We start from the raw sequence: 20,285 nt of genomic DNA, 5'->3' as shown, positions 1-20,285 counted from the left end.
CAGTGAGATAACCCTGTTAGAATATACTTATCAGAATGGTCGAAATCCAAAACACGGAGCACATGCTGACAAGGAGGCAGAGCAACAGGAACTCTCTCTCACTGCTGGTGGGAATGCAAAATGGCATAGCTGCTTTAGAAGACAATCTGTTTCGAGCAAGCTCTGAGAGTTGGTGATGGACAAGGAAGCCTGGCATGCTGCAGTCCACGGGGTCACAAAGAGTCAGGCACGACTGAATAAGTGAACGCACTGAACTGAACCATACTCTTGCCATGCAACCGGGTCATCGTGCTCCTCAGTATTTACCCAGATGAGCTGAAAACTTATGTCCACACAAACACCTGCACATAGATTTCACAGCAGCCTTGCTCAAGACTGCCCATGAAAACAACCAAGAAGTCCTTCAATAGATGAACAAATACACGGCAGTACATCCAGATGATGGAATATTAGTTATTCAGCCCTAAGAAGAAATGAGCTATCAAACCATGAAAAGACATGAGGGAAACTTAAAGACAGGTTAGTAAATCAAAGAAACCCATTGGAAAAGGTTACATACTGTATGGCTCCAACTATAGGACATCCTGAAAAGGCAAAACTATGGACACAGTAAAAACATCAGTGGCTGCCCAGGGTTAGAGGGAAGGGGAGAAGGGAAGAATAGGAAGAACACAGGGGACTTTCTAGGACAGTAAAGCTATTCTATATCATATTACAATGGTGTGTAAATGTCATTACACAGTGGTTATAACCCACAGAATGTTCAGCCCTAAGGTAAACTATGAACTATGGATGATAACAATGCATCAACGTTGTTGTTTAGTCAGTCGTGTCTGACTCTGTGACCCCATGGACTGCAGCACACCAGGCTTCCCTGTCCTTCACCATCTCCCAGAGCTTGCTCGAACTCATGTCCACTGGGTCAGTGAGCCCATCCAACCCGTTCTCATCCCCTGTCATCCCCTTTTCCTCCTGCCTTCAATCTTTCCCAGCATCGGGATCTTCTCTAATGAACCTACATATCAATATAGGTTCACCAATTATAACAAAGCTACCACTCAGGTGAGGGATGCGGACAGCCGGATAACCCACGTGTGGCAGGGAGGGGAGTCCTAGGAGTTCATTCTCTATAATTCCCACTCAAGTTTTGCTGTGAACCTGAAACTTCTCTAAAAAATAAAGTCTATTTTTTAAAATGTATAACAACAAAAAAAGGTAATTTGAAATAAATATTAATGGAAAAACCAAGTGTTTAAAGATACTACCTACTACTTTTCCTGAGGAAAAATTTTGGGAAGAAACTTCAACTTATATTTGGACTTATATTAATATCTTCAGCAGAGGGAAAAAGCAGAGTCAGACATGTGTCTCAAAGCTGGATGACCTCATGAAAGCCTGAATGCTACCATTCAAGCAGCCCTTATGGGTCCTGTGAATCTAGAAAGTTATTCTCCTCCATTTCTCTGATATTCTGTTCCTTCAAAGATGGAACACGTGTGCTAAGTCACTTCAGTTGTATCCAACTCTTTGTGACTCCATGGACTGCAGCCCACCAGGCTCCTCTGTCCACGTGATTCTCTGGACAAGAATACTGGAGTGGGTTGCCATGTCCTCCTCCAGGGGATCTTCCCAACCCAGAGGTCATATCCGCATCTCCTGCACTGGCAGGCAGATTCCTTACCACTAGCGCCACCTTGGAAGCCCATAAAGATGGAATAGGACTGGCCAAGTCATATACCAAAACCAAGTTCCTCCTATCAGTAAACTCAAGGCCTCTGATCTTTCTTGGGAGAAACTCAAGAATGAATGAGATGAGTAAATTTGAAGAAAGAAAAAAAAGAAATAATAAAATTAAAAGACATAAATAAAGGAACACTGCTTGCTACCATAGCATGTTCAGCCAGCTCTCTGGGGGCCCTTTGTCCTTCGAGCATCCCACTGCTCAGGGGAAAGCAGAAAGTGTGTGTTAAACACAAACTTGGCACAGCACAGAGAGCTTCCTAAACCTTCCACACCTCCTTCTGCAATTAAGCCTGCAGCAGGTACCCACAGCAGAAGACTACTTATTGTATTTACTAACAGTAAACACTACATGAGGGCCTCAAAGAATAATGGTGAAGGAAGAGAGACAGCTTCCATCAGCTGCTTCCATTTTCTCTTTATAGATGTTAGTACAGTACAAGATAACATCTCTTTTTAAAATCTAGCAAGAGAAACAGCTTAAGGTAGTCCATTCTGTACTTCTAACTCCAGGAGTTATTTTTAACACATTTGTTTGAAATAATAAATTAATTGTTTAATTATTTTTTATAAAGAATAACATAATAATTTTATAAAGAATTAAATTAAATAAATAGTAGTAAAGAAAACGTGGAAATGAGAAAAACCCATCACCCTTATATATGATTATCAACATCATTTTTGTATATTTCCCTCCAAGTGTTCTTTCACCCATAAGTGTATTATAGAGCAACTGGTATTTTGAGCAGTTTGCACAAAGTCTATTATTCCATCAACCAGAAAATAAAAATTCAGAATCCAAGTTTCCCAGAACAATATAACGTGCATTAAGGGAACTGCACATGCACCCTATATGTTCAATTAACTTCTTGAGTATGTGTAAAGCTCGCAAAGGTGCCTTGAGAAACACACATTTTTGCACAATAAAGAATTCAAGTCTTCCACAACAAATCCTAAAATCAAAAGTTACACAGTCAGACATTCACTAAGGCTTTTGAGAGAAAGAATATGATAAAATTTCACAAAGCACACTTGAAATTAAATATTTATATGAATCGCAAAACCATCAGAGGAACATCATCTTCAAAACCAATAAGATCCAATAAAGCAACAGAGGTCTATAGGTCACTTATTTCTGATTTGGCTACTTAAGGCCTGAGATCAAATTCTAACTGTGCAATCTTGAACAGGTTATCTACATTTCTCAACTTGTTTCTTTCTCAACTGTTTAACAACAACAAGGGTATGAGTGTGTGTGTGTGTATATAATATATGTGAGTATATGTATATACATATATATAGTTACATGGCTGTGTGAAAAATGACTTAAAGTATGTAATCTGTGGGGGCTCACATTTACTGGATGCTAACAACAAAAACAGCAATACCTTAAGGGCGTCACATGCATTAATTCATTTAATTTTCATGCAATCCTACCTATGAAAGTAAAAGAAACTGTTGCTATCCTTCTTTTACAGATGAGGAAATTGAGGCTCAGAAGAGGTTAATAACTTACCCCAAATCCCTACTACACTGTCTTCCAGTGTGCTTAACACATGATAAATACTCAATAAATAATAATTACAGTGTGCTTGCTACATGCCAGGAACTGTTCTAAGCACTCTACATTTATTAATAGAATTCTCAGAACAATTCTGAGACAGGTACTATTTTTATTTCCCATTTCACAGATGAGAGGATCGAAGCCAAAGAAATTAGGTTATTTTTTCCAAGGTCATATAGTTAATTGATAAGTGTTGGAACTGGGATTCCAACTCAAGTCCCAACACTGTTCTCTTCCAAATAAAAAAAATAAATTAAAAAAATTTTTTAATAAAAATAAAACCTTTACTGTTTTTCCCATAAAACTAAGTTATGAAACATGTTGTCACACAAAGTGTTCTGAGTTTATTTTCATGATTTTATTAAACATTTACAATTCCCAGGGTTTCAGCATGTGATCTTTCTGTGTTAATAAAGATCTAGACAAAAAGTATTCAACATTTCAGTTACACCTAAACATTTCTACTAATAACAAGTGAATGATTTTCAACAAACTTTCTCGAGCCCCATCACCGTAAATAAATCAAACACCCCCATTCTCACCACTCTGGATCCCTTAAAACTTTAAAAAACAGAATCCACAGTCTGGAAACAAATGACACAGCAACTCCAGGGAAGAGAAGGGTTTCACTGATACAAACAACTCTACATAAAGCTTTCTTTGGCATCTCTGAAGCCCATATTACTTTGCAAGGATGGGATGCCTCTTTCATGATGGGTATTGATGACTTCCTCCACCCTCACGCCCGCTTTACCACTAACGGTTGTCAACAGTCCTGGAGGGTCAGAGGAGTGCATGCAACAGACTAAATCTTTTGATTTCTGTTGGATACCACAGGGCATTTTGAGCTGGCTTCCTCAGCCAGCATCACTAGCGTCAGCCCACACACAGTAGTGAGGAGCAGCAGTGCCCACTGCCCACTGCGATGCCCCCCAACACAGGGTCTGTCTGCGCCTCGCCTCGGACCTGGAACTCCCTTCTGCATCACATACCACACTGGACTATCCACTCCAGTATGTGAATCTGCCTCCTCCAAGGACAGTTTGTTCCCAGTAAGAGCTGAGAATCAACACATGTTTCTATACATCATGTCCATTTCCTGTCAACCACACCCTAGGTGAAAAACCAAAAGGTATAAACAGTTGGTGAGCAAATACAAGAGAACTTGTTTGAACATGAAAAAGCAGTATCTATATTATAAGCCTGGCCAAATTATTTTTTTAGTGTTTCGTATACTAATAATGCCATAGCTTTAAGATGATTGCATTTTTAGTAACAAGCCACTTTATCTGTATGAACATAGAGGCTATGATCAATTTTTTTTTTTTAATTTTTATCAGCCACGTCACATGGCTTACAGGATCTTAGTTCCCCAACCAGGGATGGAACCTGGGACCCCTGCAGTGGAAGCTCTGAGTCCTAACCACTGGATGGCCAGGGAATTCCCCTATAATCACTTTCTTTTCAAGAGGGAATTTAGAACTTCTCTGGTGGTCCAGTGGTTAAGACTCCAAGAGAGAAGGTATTTCTATTCCTTTTATCAAGAAAATAATTTTAAATTATACAAAATTTTAATGTTTATCATTAAAACTTTATTAAAATTTAAGTATTAATTTTTTTCATTACAAGCATGTCACAAAATTCTTTTTCAAAATTCACACTCAGCAATTATTTTAAAATGAATTTTAGCCTCATAACTTAAATATAAAATTCTTCTGATGACTAACCAATGGCAAAATAAAGGTTTGAGAAGTTGCCACTGTTTTTCTCTTCAAAAAGGTACATAAGCAAGTATTTTTGGAATTAACACAAGCACAGCAGGGATCAAGAGGAACGTGGAACACATGTTTGGAGGAAGCAAGTTCTCTGTAGACTGAACATGTAGAGAGAAGAGAACCAACAGGAAGACAAACTGTTTTTAAAATGTGGACACAGCCAGTTTCTATCACATTCCACCGAAATGTTTTTAGTTTCCAAAACCACGATTAAACATCAAAAAAGATCAAAACCACCTCAAAGTGAGACAAGATATCTGGATAACAGAACATGAAGTCTCTGCCACATGAGTTAGTCATTTTATTTGGGATTCAGTAGGATTCCCAGAGATACAGCTATCAGAAAATACTGTGTTCTTCTGCAACCTGTACATATAAAGCCCTCTACATCAGGAAGCGTCCTTTAAAACAAAAAGAGATCACAAGCCAGGTCAGGAACAGACGTCTATGCACCTAAACCCTTACAACTGATCTTAACAGCTCCACAGTCACCATTTAAGGGTGAAGAGGAAACAGGGGTGCTCCTAGGAGTTCTCGTGAATAGGAGGTTAGTTAACAACTTGCTAGGGGCCTCCCTGGTGGCTCAGATGGTAAAGAATCTGCCTGCAACACAGAAGACCTGGGTTCGATCCCTGGGTTGGGAAGATCCCCTGGAGAAGCAAATGGCAACCCACTCCAGTATTCTTGCCTGGAAAATTCCATGGGCAGAGGAACCTGGCAGGTTTCAGTCCATGGGGTTGCAAAGAGTCAGACACCACTGAGAGACTAGTTGGCTGACTAACAATTTACATGCTACCATTAGTGAGGTAGGTCTAGAAATATTCAAATATTAATTTAAATTTAGTATGTAACATAGATACACAAAACTTTTTTATTTGACTGACTAAATACAGTCTAAGACCTAATGTGTTGTATTCACATCTTTGTTCAGAGACAATTGCTCGTTGTTTCCCTGGAAACTGACTGGTAGAACATTCACTACCTGGAAATAGTAGTCTTTCTTTTTAGTAGTCTTCTCTTTTTAATCTTCCTAACTGTGAACAAGTTAATAAACAGAGTGACTTCACATTTTAAATTTTTCCTTTAAGTATATTCTGAACTTTTTTGTAAGCCAAGTCTGCTCAACAGATTTGAACACTAGAGCTCAATCATTTTTTTATGCAACTATTAAATTTCTATTATCTAAACTACATGCATCCCAAGCATGAACACCAAATGACATTCTGGCATCACTTGAAAACGGAGCTGCAAAGTCTGGTTTTATGTACAGTATAAAATCCATTTAGAGCACTAAACCACCATTTCATAAAAAGACAAACCTTTAAATAATTTATAGCACTACTAAATCTAGAGTTCCTAGTAGATTTAAAAACAGTATTTAAAATATCACATTAGATTAAAACCATCAGCAAGAAGCCTACTTCCTTATGTCATAACCCGTCAAGTGAAAATGCAATACCAGCAGGCCATCTAGTGACCATTCAAGGGTTAGGAAAAAACTTTAATGAATTTAAAAACCTTCAATATTTTCCAGTGTCTTCTATCTTCTTAAATAAAAATGTGTGCACCAAAGCACATTGGGAAAATAAAGATGCTCTGACAAAATACTGAAAAATTAAATATATAAATGACTACACTGTGTATTCCAATTTTACTACATAAGCCAGATCAAAAGAGAAATAAGACAATCCAGAGATGCCAGAGCCAATACTCTTCATCCTAAAATACCCACTGTAGAGCACCCTAAAAATATTTTTTTTCTCAGTGAAAATCAATTCCATATATTAGCAATGATAAAATAAAAATCTGTATTATAAAGCATCCACCTGCAACACAGGAGACCTGGGTTTGATCCCTGGGTTGGGAAGATCCTCTGGAGAAGGGCATGGCAACTTACTCCAGTATTCCTGCCTGGAAAATCCCATGGACAGAAAACCTGGCAGGCTACGGTCCATGAGGTCACAAAGAGTCAACACAACTGAAGTGACTTCACACATTTGACTCCAATAAAAATTTCCCATTTCTTTCTTAGATGGACTGATTAATTTTTTGTTGGTAGTAGAGAATGCTAAAGAAACAATACCTAGTAGAACTCATTTTGTTGAGTCTCTCCAATACCAAGCAGCAGATAGAAAAAAATTCCACCCATCACCAGGGGAGGCAGCACTTCTCAATCTTGGGACAAATAACTTCACCTTCCTGAATTTGTTTTCTCATCAGTAAAATGAGGAAAATTACAACTACTTCTCAGAGTCTTACAAATTCAATGCAATAATGCTACTGAAGTGACTACCAAAGGCTTCTGCACAGGGTAAGAGTCCAGCTCACAGGAGTTCTTGTTGCAGGTTTCCACCTCTGCCCATCATCCCCTTCCACTCACAATTACATTCTTACACATAATGCTGGTCAACACAGACCCACTAATAAATCTTCACATCCCCACTCACACACACTATAAACCTATGAAGATTTGGTTACTATTCTCTGCTTTAAAATACCACTGTATTCAACATATTCATGTTTTCCACTCCCAATCTATATTTGTGACATTTGGCCACCTGATGCAAAGAGTCAACTCACTGGAAAAGGTCCTAATGCTGAGAAAGACTGAGGCCAGGAAGAGAAGGGGATGACAGAGGATGAGATGGTTGGATTGCATCACAGACTCAATGAACATGAGTTTGAGCAAGCTCCAGGAGATGGTGAAGGGACAGGGAAGCCTGGAGTGCTACAGTCCATGGGGTCACAAAGAGTCAAACACAACTGAGCGACTGAACAACAACCCACCTTTGGAAACCCTAACAAATGTCTTTGTGATGACAATGAAGTTCAACTGCATTGGCTACTCCTGGATCACCATGTAGAAAGTTTGTTAGAAAGAGTGCACATTATAGTAAGTCACCTCATGATCAGGGTACTACAGGCAAGCAAACTCCTTGTATCACCATAAACTTTGAGCAGAATGTCAGGTATTCACAAGGGGGTGAATACCCCCATGTGCCCTAACGCTCATTTGAGATTCAACTTTGTGAGAAAGTCAATCAAAAGAGAATAAACATCAGAATAGAAGCAGTTATGTCTATGTGTGAATTTCTTTCTTGAATTTTTTAAAAAATTCTATCTCATCTTACAAAAGAAAAGAATTTATACAGTCATTCTAGCTTATAATTATAAATAACGGCTGTAAGAACCAAATATCCAAAAGTAAAGGTTGTAAGGAACAACGCTAGTGGAGGTGATTGAATTCTAGCTGAGCTATTTCAAATCCTAAAAGATGATGCTGTTAAAGTGCTATAGTCTATATGCCGGCAAATATGGAAAACTTGGCAGTGGCCACAAGACTGGAAAAGGTCCGTTTTCATTCCAATCCCAAAGAAGGGCAATGCCAAAGAATGTTCAAACTACCACACAATTGTAATCATTTCACATACTAGCAAGGTAACGCTCAAAATTCTCCAAGTTAGGCTTCAACAGTACCTAAACCAAGAACTTCTAGATGTTCAAGCTGGATTTAGAAAACCCAGAGGAACCAGAGAGCAAATCGCCAACATCCCTTGGATCACAGATAAAGCTAGAGAATTCCAGAAAAACATCTACTTCTGCCTCATTGCCTATGCTAAAGCCTTTGACTGTGTGGTGGTGGTTTACAAGCTAAGTCATGTCCAACTCTTGAGACCCCATAGACTGTAGCCTGGCAGGCTCCTCTGTCCATGGGATTCTCCAGGCAAGAATATTGGAGTGGGTTGCCATTTCCTTGGACTGTGTGGATCACAACAAACTGTAGAAAATTCTTCAAGAGATGGGAATACCGGACCATCTTACCTGTCTCCTGAGAAACCTGTATGCAGTCCAAGAAGCAACAGGTAGAACTAGACATGAAACAACGGACTAGTTCCAAATTGGGAAAGGAGTACGTCAAGGCTGTGTATTGTCACCCTGCTTATTTAACTTATATGCAGAGTACATCATGTGAAATGCCAGGCTGGATGAAGCACAAGCTGGAATCAAGACTGCAAGGAGAAATATCAATAACTTCAGATATGCAGATGACACCACACTTATGGCAGAAAGTGAAGAGGAATTAAAGAGCCTGTAGATGAAGGTGAAAGAGAAGAGTGAAAAAGCTGGCTTAAAACTCAACATTCAGAAAATGAAGATCATGGCATCCTGTCCCACCACTTCATGGCAAATAGATGGGGAAAAAAATGGAAACAGTGACAGATTTTATTTTCTTGGGCTCCAAAATCACTGTGGACAGTGATTGCAGCCATGAAATTAAAAGACGCTTGCTCCCTGGAAGAAGGACAAACCTAGAAAGTGTATTAAAAACCAGAAACATTACTTTGCCAACAACAGTCAAAGCTATGGTTTTTCCAGCAGCTGGATGTGAGAGGTGGACCATAAAAAAGGCTGAACATCGAAGAATTGGTGCTTTTGAACTATGGTGTTGGAGAAGACTCTTGAGAGTCCCTTGGACTGCAAGGAGATCAAACCTAAAGGAAATCAATCCTGAATATTCACTGGAAGAATTTATGCTGAAGCTGATACTCCAATACTTTGGCCACCTGATGTGAAGAGCCAACTAACTAGAAATGACCCTGATGATGGGAAAGATTGAAGGCAGGAGGAGAAGGGGACGACAGAGAAAGAGATCGCTAAGTGGCATCACCGACTAATGGACATGAGTTTGAGGAGCTCTGGGAGATGGTGAAGGACAGGGGAGCCTGGTGTGCTGCAGTCCACAGGGGTCTCAAAGAGTAGGACACAACTGAGCAACTGAACAACAAACGACCAAAAATTAAGGTTCATGAGGCAGGAATCTGTACTGCTTAATTTACTGCCACATCCACAGTGGTTTGCAACAGTGCCTAGTATGTACAGCACCAAGTATTTGCTAAATTAATTTACAGGATCAATCAGTATAAGCAGAAATACATACTTTCAATGTGAAGTGAAATAATTTCCTGAGGAAAGCACATAATTGAAATCTTTCCCCAAAAGAGGGTGGTACCTGAAAAAGCAACTGCATTAAGGAAGCGTTTACATTTCTTTTGTCAACACCCAAATGAGTAATTTTTCAAAAGAAAATTTCTGTCTTAAACTAGAATATTGTCAGAATATCCTTCTGCTGTAAAATTATTTATATTATACTTGAGGTATAATGAGGACACTTGAAAGTAAAAGCCAGAGGCACCTGGAAATGAGTTCTAGGAATTCATGTACCTGGAGTCCTAGATATAGAATTCAATATATTCATGAGCAAGTTAGCACAGATCTCTGAAATACTCATAGGTTAACTGTGTGAATACAATTAGACAACATATACACTCAGTGCAAAGACCAAGTGGGAAACCACTATAGTAATTCAAGGTAGAACTGGTTAGAAACTAAAGCAGAAGAAAGACCACTTTCCCCCAGTTCTAACCACCAAAGCAAATATTTTAAAAAACAAAGCCCCACATACAAGTCCCTTACAACAAGCATTTACTAGACATTAGTTCCTTATCTATTCCTTTTTCCAAAACCTTAAATGAAACTGTCCAATTATGAGACTGTCTAGCAAGCATAATATAGACTAATAAAAGGAAGAATAGACCATAACATAGACCATATAAAAGGAAGAATAATAGGTACAATCATTAATTAGGAACAAACAAATTAGGAGCAAGGCAATAATTACGGCTACAGAGACTAAGGCAAGTAACAGCAGCAATAAAAGGGGGGAAAAAATAGGTAAACACTGTAGTGAAAGACATAAGAAAAAATACAGCTTCAAACCAAACTATGGAAAACCTTGAACACAAATCACCTTAATCCTATAAACACTGGGAAAAATCAATACACATTTTAGAGTAAATGACAGAAAGGATTAGACTACATTTTAGAAAGATGATTCTGCCAACAACATTAAATGGAATAAAAGGCATATAGAACTGGAGGTGCGGTGACCACTTGAGGGAATATTGAGTAGAGTGAGGCTAAAATTATAGTGACAGTCAGTCCTGTATTTTTTACCACTGGGTTGCAGGGGAAGCAAAATCCTGGGTGTAACAGATATCATGTGAGCCTGTAGTTTCACTTTACAGAATCATGGTTAAAAATAAGTCAATACAGTGAAGAATCTTGGATTGAATCAGAGAACAGGAAAGGGCATTAGTAGAAAAACTGGTGAAATCCAAACAAGCTTGTGCTTTAGTACCAAGGTTAATTATTCAGTTCTGAGAAACGATCTATGATTATGCAAGTTATTAACCTAAGAGGAAGCTAATGAAGGATATATGAGAAATCTGTCCTACTTTTAGACTCACAGAAGAGTCACGAAATTTTATCAAGATAAATTAAAAAAAAAATCATCTGACCACTACTACCAAAAAAAATAGCCTCTATGTACTAAAGGGTCAAATTCAAATGATGCTATTCTGAGCAGGGCCTCCAAGAAGAGTTTAGGAATTGAAGGAAAGAAAGAAAGGAAGGAGAATAGCCATCACATATTAAGTAACTAATCCCTTTTAAGTGTCTGAACTATCTGGAATTATCTAAAGCCCATAAAATGGTCTCAGAAAGTCATGAACCAAAATTTCACGAAAGTATCTATGTGCATTTTTCTGAAGTTTCATAAAACATATAAGAATCACTAATGAGATGTAAAAAACAGATAATTCAAACCAACAGAAAATAGAACCATGTATAACTTTCTAACATTGATATGACAAGTCTTAAGTTAAAAAAGAAAATACAGGTTCAATACACAAAACATACAAACAAAATTATATCAAAATACAAAGAAAGGAACTTCCCTGGTGGTCCAGTGGTTAAGAGTCCACCTGTCAATGCAGGAGACATGGGTTCGATCCCTGGTTCAGGAAGATCCCACATGCCACAGAGCAACTAAGGCCCTGTGTCACAACTACGCAGCCCACACACCTTGCCTACTGAGCTCATGACCCCAGCTACTGAAGCCTGCACACCGCCCCAAGAGAAGTCAAGGCAATGAGAAGATCGTGCACTGCGATGAGGACTAGCCCCAGCTTGCTGCAACTAGAGAAAGTCTGCATACAGCAATAAAGACACAGCACAGCCAAAAATAAATTTAAAAAGAAAGAAAAAATATTGAGAACACAGCTCAACGAAAATGACATAGAATACTTACTGTGCATGCGTGCTACATTGCTTCAGTTGTGTCTGACTCTTAGCAACCCCACGGTCTGCAGCCCTCTTGGTTCCTCTTGTCCACGGGATTCTCCAGACAAGGATATTGGAGTGGGTTGCCATTTCCATCTCCAGGGGATCTTCCCCAACCCAGGGACTGAACTTGGATCTCGTAATTGGCAGGCAAGTTTTTTACCACTAGTTCCACCTTACTAATGTCATACAAATTTATAAGAAAACTATAAACAACCCCATAAAGTAGAGTAAGGATAGACAGTACACTGAAAACGGAACAGATTTCACAACTGACCACCATCTAACAAGGAGAAAGACCAGCTAATCTATAAAATCAAACCTTCCCGAGCCCATCACAGAGCTGAGGTCCTAACGCAGTAACATGAACTGCTTCTGAACCCACCAAAAAGAGTCAAGACATGAATTATCTCCCTATGGTAGAGGCTGGGAAGAAGCGATGGCTGTAGTAAAGACAGAAAGAAGAAAACAGCTTTAAAGATTTTAAAACTCTAATGGCTGAGTGTGGACTTATGTGGCAGGTTGTTATCACTGGGAACCCAGACACTAGGAGTTCTGCACTCACCTTAAGCGGACCTCTAACAGGTTTGCAGAAGGAAGATGAGGAGCAGGTCTGGGGACCAGAGAGTGAGCCCCCTCAGTGGTGCAGGCACAAGGCTCTGCCTGCCCCCCGCAACACTGTCTCATCCAACACAAAAGCCTTAAGCTGATGGTGGATGGCAAGGACCCCTCACTCCGCCCAGGGTCCACTATTTTGGGGGAGGTCTGTAGAAGCAAGCAGTCATGTACAGACATGAGAGTTGGATCATAAAGAAAGCTGAGCACTGAAGAATTGATGCTTTTGAATTGTGGTGCTGGAGAAGACTCTTGAGAGTCCCTTCAACTGCAGGGAGATCAAACCAGTCCATCCCAAAGGAAATCAAGCCTGAATATTCACTGGAAGGACTAAAGCTGAATGAAGCTGAAGCTCCAATACTTTGGTCAGCTGATGCCAAGGGTCAACTCACTTGAAAAGACCCTTATGCTGGGAAAAATTAAAGGCAAAAGGAGAAGGGGCCAGCAGAAGATAAGATGGTTAGATAGCATCACTGATTCAATGGACATGAATTTGAGCAGACTTTCGGAGACAGCGGAGGACAGAGGAGCCTGGCACGCTTTAGTCCATGGGGTCACAAAGATTGGAACACAACTTCGCCACTGAACAACAGCAACAACAGAACCACGTACGGTCCACCGAAAGGGGGCAGAAGAAATTGTCTTGGCCCAAGACCCTGAACCAATACAAACCAGGGATCTACATGTGAGGAGCACAAGACTCATCCTCCAAGACCTCCCGCGTCCAGAGAGGCTAGCTACCATGTAGGGAGGCGAAGAGACATTGAGAAAGAACCCCCTCAAGCCTAGGGACGTAGGTCCTGCTTAAGACTGAAGCTGGGACTCCCCTGGTGGGAGAGTGGATAAGAACCTGCCTGACAAGGCAGCGGATACATGTTTCATCCCTGCTCTAGGAAGATTCCACATGCCACAGAGCAACTAAGCCTGTGCACCACAGCTACTGAGCCCGTATGCCAAGAGCCTGCGCTCCGCAACAGCAGAAGCAACCGCAGTGAGAAGCCCGTGCACCACAATGAAGAGCAGCCCCTGCTCGCCACAACTAGAGAAAGCCCATGCAAAGCAATGAAGACCCAGTGTAGTCAAAAAAAACAAAAAGAAAGAAGTTAATTAATTTTAAAAATATTGCCCCTCCTTTATTAAAAAAGAAAAAAGACTGAAGCTGGAACTTCAGTAGAACTGGGAACCATCACCACTTCCCCATCATGAGCCCAGCTGCTGCTGCTGCTGCTAAGTCGCTTCAGTTGTGTCCAACTCTGTGCAACCCCACAGACGGAAGCCCACCAGCCTCCCCCGTCCCTGGGATTCTCCAGGCAGGAATACTGGAGTGGGTTGCCATTTCATCCTCCAATGCATGAAAGTGAAAAGTGAAAGTGAAGTCGCTCAGTTGTGTCCGACTCAGTAGCGACCCCATGGACTGCAGTCTACCAGGCTCCTCCGTCCATGGGATTTTCCAGGCAAGAGTGCTGGAGTGGGGTGCCACTGCCTTCTCAGATGAGCCCAGCTAGCACTGGGCTAGTAATGAGTGGTTACAAGTGTGGTAATAAGCCACAGTAGTTTACTGCTGAGAGAGGAGCAAGAAGACTAGTATAGGCATCGGGTGAATGCTAAAAGCTGCAGGTAAAGTACAAACACGGGGGAAAGCTCTCTGCAGGCCAGATCCCACACTAAGGACCAGGTGGAACAGCTCACCACTGGAGAAACCTGTTAGTACATTAACAGTAACCACAGAAGATGGAAACGCAACACAGAAAATCATAGAGAATCTGCAAGAGACTACCCAAAACTACTAGAGTTAATCAACGAATTCAGTAAAGTTGCAGGTTACAAAATTAATACACAGAAATCTGTTGCATTTCTACACACTAACAATGAGCTATCAGAAAGAGCTCTTAAGAAGACAATTCCATTTACAATCACATCAAAAAGAATAAGATAGGAATACATCTAGCTAAGCACATTAAAGACTTGTTATCAGAAAACTATAAGACACTAATGAAAGAAAATGAAGATGACACATGGAAAGATATACCTTGGCCATGGACTGGAAGAATTAATACAGTTAAAATGAGCACACTAAAACAAAAAAAAAAAAAAAAATGAGCACACTACTCAAGGCAATGTACAACTTCAATACAATCCCTAACAAATTACTAATGGCATTTTTTACAGTAGTAGAACAAATAATCTTAAATTTTGTATGGAAACACATGACTCCAAACAGCCAAAATAATCTTGAGAAAGAGGAACAAGCTGAAGGTATCATGCTCCCTAAAAATTTCAAACTACACTATAAAGCTATAGTCATAAAAAAAAATTAAGGTACAAAAACAGACACATAGATCAAACAAACAGAATAAAGAGCCCAGAAATGAACCCACACTTATATGGGCAATTAATCTACAACACGGGGGCCAAGAATACACAATAGGAAAAAGACAGCCTCTTCAATAAGCAATTTTAGGAAAACTGGATGGCTACATGCAAAAGAATCAAACTGGCCCACTTTCTCACACCATAAAAAGAAATAAATTCAAAATGGATTAAAGTCTTAAATATAAGACCTGAAACCATAAAACTTCTACAAGAAAACACACACCGTATGCTCTCTGGACTTAATAACGTTTTTTTTTGGCTATGTCTCCTCAGCAATGGAAACACCATCAAAAATAAACATATGGGACTACAACTAAAAGCATTTGCACAGCAAAGGAAATTAACAACAAAACAAAAAGGTCACCTACTGAATGGGAGAAGATATTTTTCAAATGATACATCTGATAAGGTTAATATCCAAAATATACAAAGAACTCATACAACTAACATTAAAAAAAAAAAAAAGATTAAAAAATGGGCAGAGGCTCTGAGAAGCTGAACATTTTTACAAAGAAGACAGGCAACTGATAAACAGGTACATGAAAAAATGCTCAATATCACTGACCATCAAGGAAATACAAATCAAAACCTTAATGAGATATCACTTCACACCTGTCAGAATGGCTATTATCAAAAACACAACAAGTTATAACAAGTATTGTCAAGAATGTGTAGAAAAGGGAACCCTCATACTCTACTGGTGGAATATGTATTAGTGTAGCCACTATGGAAAACAGTATGGACAGTCCTGAGAAAGTTAAAAATAGGACTATCGTATGCTCCAGCATTAACTCTCCTAGGTATTTGTCCAAAGAAAATAAAAACACTAATTAGAAAAATTATACACACCCCTATGTAACATTGTTTACACATTCAAGATATGGATGCACCCCAAGTACCCATCAATAGATGAATGGATAAAGTTGTGGTAGATGTATACAGTGAAATATGAGCCATAAAAGAGAATGGAATCTTGCCACTTATGACAATATGGATGACCCAGAGGATATGATTAAGTCAGACAGAGAAAAATAAATGATTTTTTTTTCACTTTATGATTTCACTTATATGTGGAATATAAAAAAACAAATGAACAAGCTTAACAAAACAGAGACAGAGTTATTGACACAGAGAACAAAAAGGTGTTTACCAGAAGAGAGGGAACTGGGAAGAAGGAAAGAAATAGGTGAGGTTGATTCAGAGGGACAAACTTACAGCTCCAAGAGAAATATACAATGTGGTGAATATAGCTAATAACTAAGTAATATTTTTGTGGTGACATGTAATAACTAGATTTATTGGGGTGATCATTTTGAAATGTATAAAAACACCATTCTCTTATGTGACAGAAACCAACCCAGGGTTCTAGGTCAATTATGCTTTAAAAACACACAAACATACAAATAAACTCACAAAAAAAGAGATCAGACTTGCAGTTACCAGAGGAAGGGGTGGGGAGGAGAGGGACCTGGAGGAAAGCAGTCAAGAGGCACAGTCTCCAGTGATGGGTGAGTGAGTCCTGGGGATGTCATGTCCAACATTACAAGTGCCATTAGCACCGCTGTATGCCATATACTAAAGTTCCTAAGAGAGCAAATCCTAAGAGTTATCACACACACACACACACACACACACACACAAATATTTCTATTTCTTTAATTTTGGGTCTATATGAGATGATGGATGTTCACTAAACTTACTGTGATAGTCACTTCATGATGTAAGTCAAACCATTATGCTGTACACTATAAACATACAATGCTGTATGTCAATTATGTCTCAATAAAATTGGAAGGAAAAAAGACTTAAAATATACATGTCACTCCATATTACCACCATCCTTTATTCGGAGAGGGAATGTTATAAAATGGACACAGTCATTCTCTGGGAATTCGCTCTTTGACATTCTCTTACCCGTTCCTGTAGAAGCTCCACCACCTGCTGGACACAGTCATTTACATCACAGGAGTCTGTTTTCAGCACTAATTCAGGGGCCTCTGGTTTTTCATATTCAGAATCAATCCCAGTGAAACCTGTAAAAGGTAACAGATGATAGACAGGGTGGAAATTAAAATAGGTTTCTTCCTTCAGTGCAAGTCTCTGCTATGCTGAAGTTCATTTTTACACTCTCCCTTTGAGGTTACAGGGTTATATTACTGAAACTTCTTTCTGGGGAGAAGATTTCTAATTAAACTTTTGTTCCTTCTCTGAACATAAACAGTCGTTCCTCCTTATTCGCAGCGATCATGTTCAATGAAGTCGCCACAAATATGGAAGTCGTGAATACTAAACCACGCCTCCAAGGAGAAACACGGAAGTAGTGAATACTACGCCACGCCTCCACGGAGAAACACGGAAGTGGTGAATACTAAACCACGCCTCCAAGGAGAAACACGGAAGTGGTGAATACTAAACCACGCCTCCAAGGAGAAACACGGAAGTAGTGAATACTACGCCACGCCTCCACGGAGAAACACGGAAGTGGTGAATACTAAACCACGCCTCCAAGGAGAAACACGGAAGTAGTGAATACTAAACCACGCCTCCAAGGAGAAACATGCAGGTGGGCTCCTGTGAGCCTCTTGTCACCAAATTTTTATCAACCAATCAATATATAACTTTTTATGAGTATTTCTTTATATGTATATATAGTTGATTCATTAGCACCAAAATAATGGCTAGGAGCACTAGAATTCACATCTGAACAAATCTTATCTAACACGTGTTATCTCCACAAGGCAGGTCAGTCTTCCTGCAGTTCAAACTACTAGATAACACTTCAGCACTATGCCAGGGAAGAGGAGTGCATTTTAAAAAGCAAACAACAAAAATTAAAAGCTAACAAACAAAAAGCTAAAAAACAAAAGACACGGTACTAAATAGGCCACTTAAAGGACACCCCTTCACAGCATGATAGCTGACACACAAAGGCGCTGTTCAAACTTGAGCTGGGAGTGTGCGCTCTGGGTGACTGAAGTGTTGCTGCTCTGTATGTGTTTATAAGCCAAAGCACTGTGGGTACACTGATGTGGGGGTTACAAATAAACATGAGTGAGTAGGCACATGTGCAGATCTGGAATCTTCAGATAATGAGGACAGACAATACTTCTATCACCTTTCCTTTTCTCTGTTAAGTAAGCGCCTTGTATGAAAAAACAGGTATGCATACCAAGTGATTCAGAGCATCCAATTTCTCCACAGGGACACAGGAGATAGTGCCTAAGCCCTGGGCATAAAACCAACCTCATCTAGGTTTTCTTTCCTCTCAGTGCAAAAACTGATGCCAAGTCAATCTGTCCATTATATTCACCAGGATTATCTGCAGCCAAATTATAGCTCTGCAGGCTTCTTCTGCCATCACATTAACTGTTCAAGATCATATTAGGTTAATCAAGATCGATTAACTACTATTAGCTCAAGCAAAACGTAGGTGAGGAATCCTGTTATATCATCAAATACGTTCCACAATCAAATGCAATCAATTTAGGTATTAACCACTATTTAGATTTTCCCTATCATATATGCACTACTGTGTAACTGCTAGAAGAGAAAAAATACATGTTGCTACCACAGAATGGGCTGGCTGAGTTAAAGTACGCTATTCCTGTCTTTCACATTACTCCATACCTAAGTCATTCAGGGCCTGTTTGCCCTGAAACATCAATTCCTTGGTTAGAATGGTAAATATGAAATTAAAATCACTACTATTAAGAGGCATAGGCATCGAATGAACCGACTTACAAAACAGAGACTCACAGAATTAGAGAATGAACTTAATGATTGCAGGAGAAGGATAAGAGGAAGGGACAATTAGGGAGTTTGGGATGGACATGTACACTCTGCTATATTTAAAATGGATAACCAAAAGGACCTACTGTACGGCACAGGGAACTCTGCTCAAAGTTATGTGGCAGTCTTAATGGGAGGGGAGTTTGGGGAAGAACGGATACATGTATTATGTATGGCTGAGTCCCTTTGCTATTCACCTGAAACTATCACAACATTGTTCACTGACTATATTCCAATAAAAAATTCAAAGTTTTTTTTCTTAAAAAGAGGCATAGGTATCAAAGGAGCCTTAAGATGAGCACTACAAGTCTATAACCCACCTATTTCATTCTTTTTCTATCTCATATTCCTAAATATCACATTAAGTCCCAAGCCTAAGAAGAAATTTTTGCATTACTGATACTTCCAACAGTATTACTGGTGAGTCATAGTAACATAGGTAGGGAACAAACAAATCTGGTTATTTAAAACTCTAGTTCATAAGTTCTAAATTCTCAAATGTAGCTACAACTTGGAATCACCAGGTCCTAACCTCAAGAGATTCTAATCTCATTGGTCTGCGGTTCAGCCTTGGCACTAGATTTTTTAGGTTCTCCTAGGTGATCCTTGTGTGCAGCAAAGCTTGAAGATCACTGTGTTAGGAGGTTTGGTTTAACATTTTAAAAGTCCAGGAAGTTTCTTCCTAATTAATTTATCCCATCAGTGATTATAATAAATGTACATTGTGAGGAAAACATTTATATAAGTAGGTTATAACTACTGAAGCATTAATCATGAAAATAATCTAGGTATTAAAGTATCTGACATAGGCATACACTTACAGTTTAGTAGTGCCATATAAAAGCCTGAGGTCCACTGAATGGATGTAATACCACCTGTTCTTGAATGTTTACCATCAAGGCTCATTGCTAGGAAACTCTCTAAGCACCATTCTAACAATGAATAAATGATTTCTAAAAACTACCCAGTCAGGAACTCTAGTATCATGGCTAACCTAAAATAAATAAATGTGGGTACATTTATGCACACAGGTATACATTAATCTAAGGAATGTTTTATCAATGCCTAATCAGAGGAACTAAGAAATACTTGGCAAACAAGTAACACATAGAAAACTGAGCACAAACATACTCCCAGATACAGAATGGAAACTGCAAGTGACTTAAGGTATTTTGGCTTTGGTCTTATTATTCAACTTTACATCCCTAGCACCAAATACAAACTTTGCAAATAGACAGTGGAGACCA

The 20,285-nt window shown here is 39.3% G+C and overlaps 1 protein-coding gene across 4 annotated transcripts in view; it reads right to left on the bottom strand.

Annotated features, from left to right (window-relative positions):
* Positions 1-20,285, bottom strand: part of PAPSS1 (3'-phosphoadenosine 5'-phosphosulfate synthase 1) — a 151,388-nt gene that overhangs the window by 60,239 nt on the left and 70,864 nt on the right. For all 4 annotated transcript variants that reach the window (XM_061164249.1, XM_061164250.1, XM_061164248.1 and 1 more), the window contains one exon: positions 17,164-17,282. In XM_061164249.1, the coding sequence (XP_061020232.1) occupies positions 17,164-17,282 (119 nt within the window). The remainder of the gene's footprint in view (positions 1-17,163; positions 17,283-20,285) is intronic.

The sequence above is a fragment of the Dama dama genome, chromosome 17, assembly GCF_033118175.1.
Source record: "Dama dama isolate Ldn47 chromosome 17, ASM3311817v1, whole genome shotgun sequence".
In the NCBI taxonomy this organism is placed as follows: domain Eukaryota; kingdom Metazoa; phylum Chordata; class Mammalia; order Artiodactyla; family Cervidae; genus Dama; species Dama dama.
Note: the sequence above shows the minus strand (reverse complement) of the source record. Positions and strands in the feature narration are given on the sequence as shown.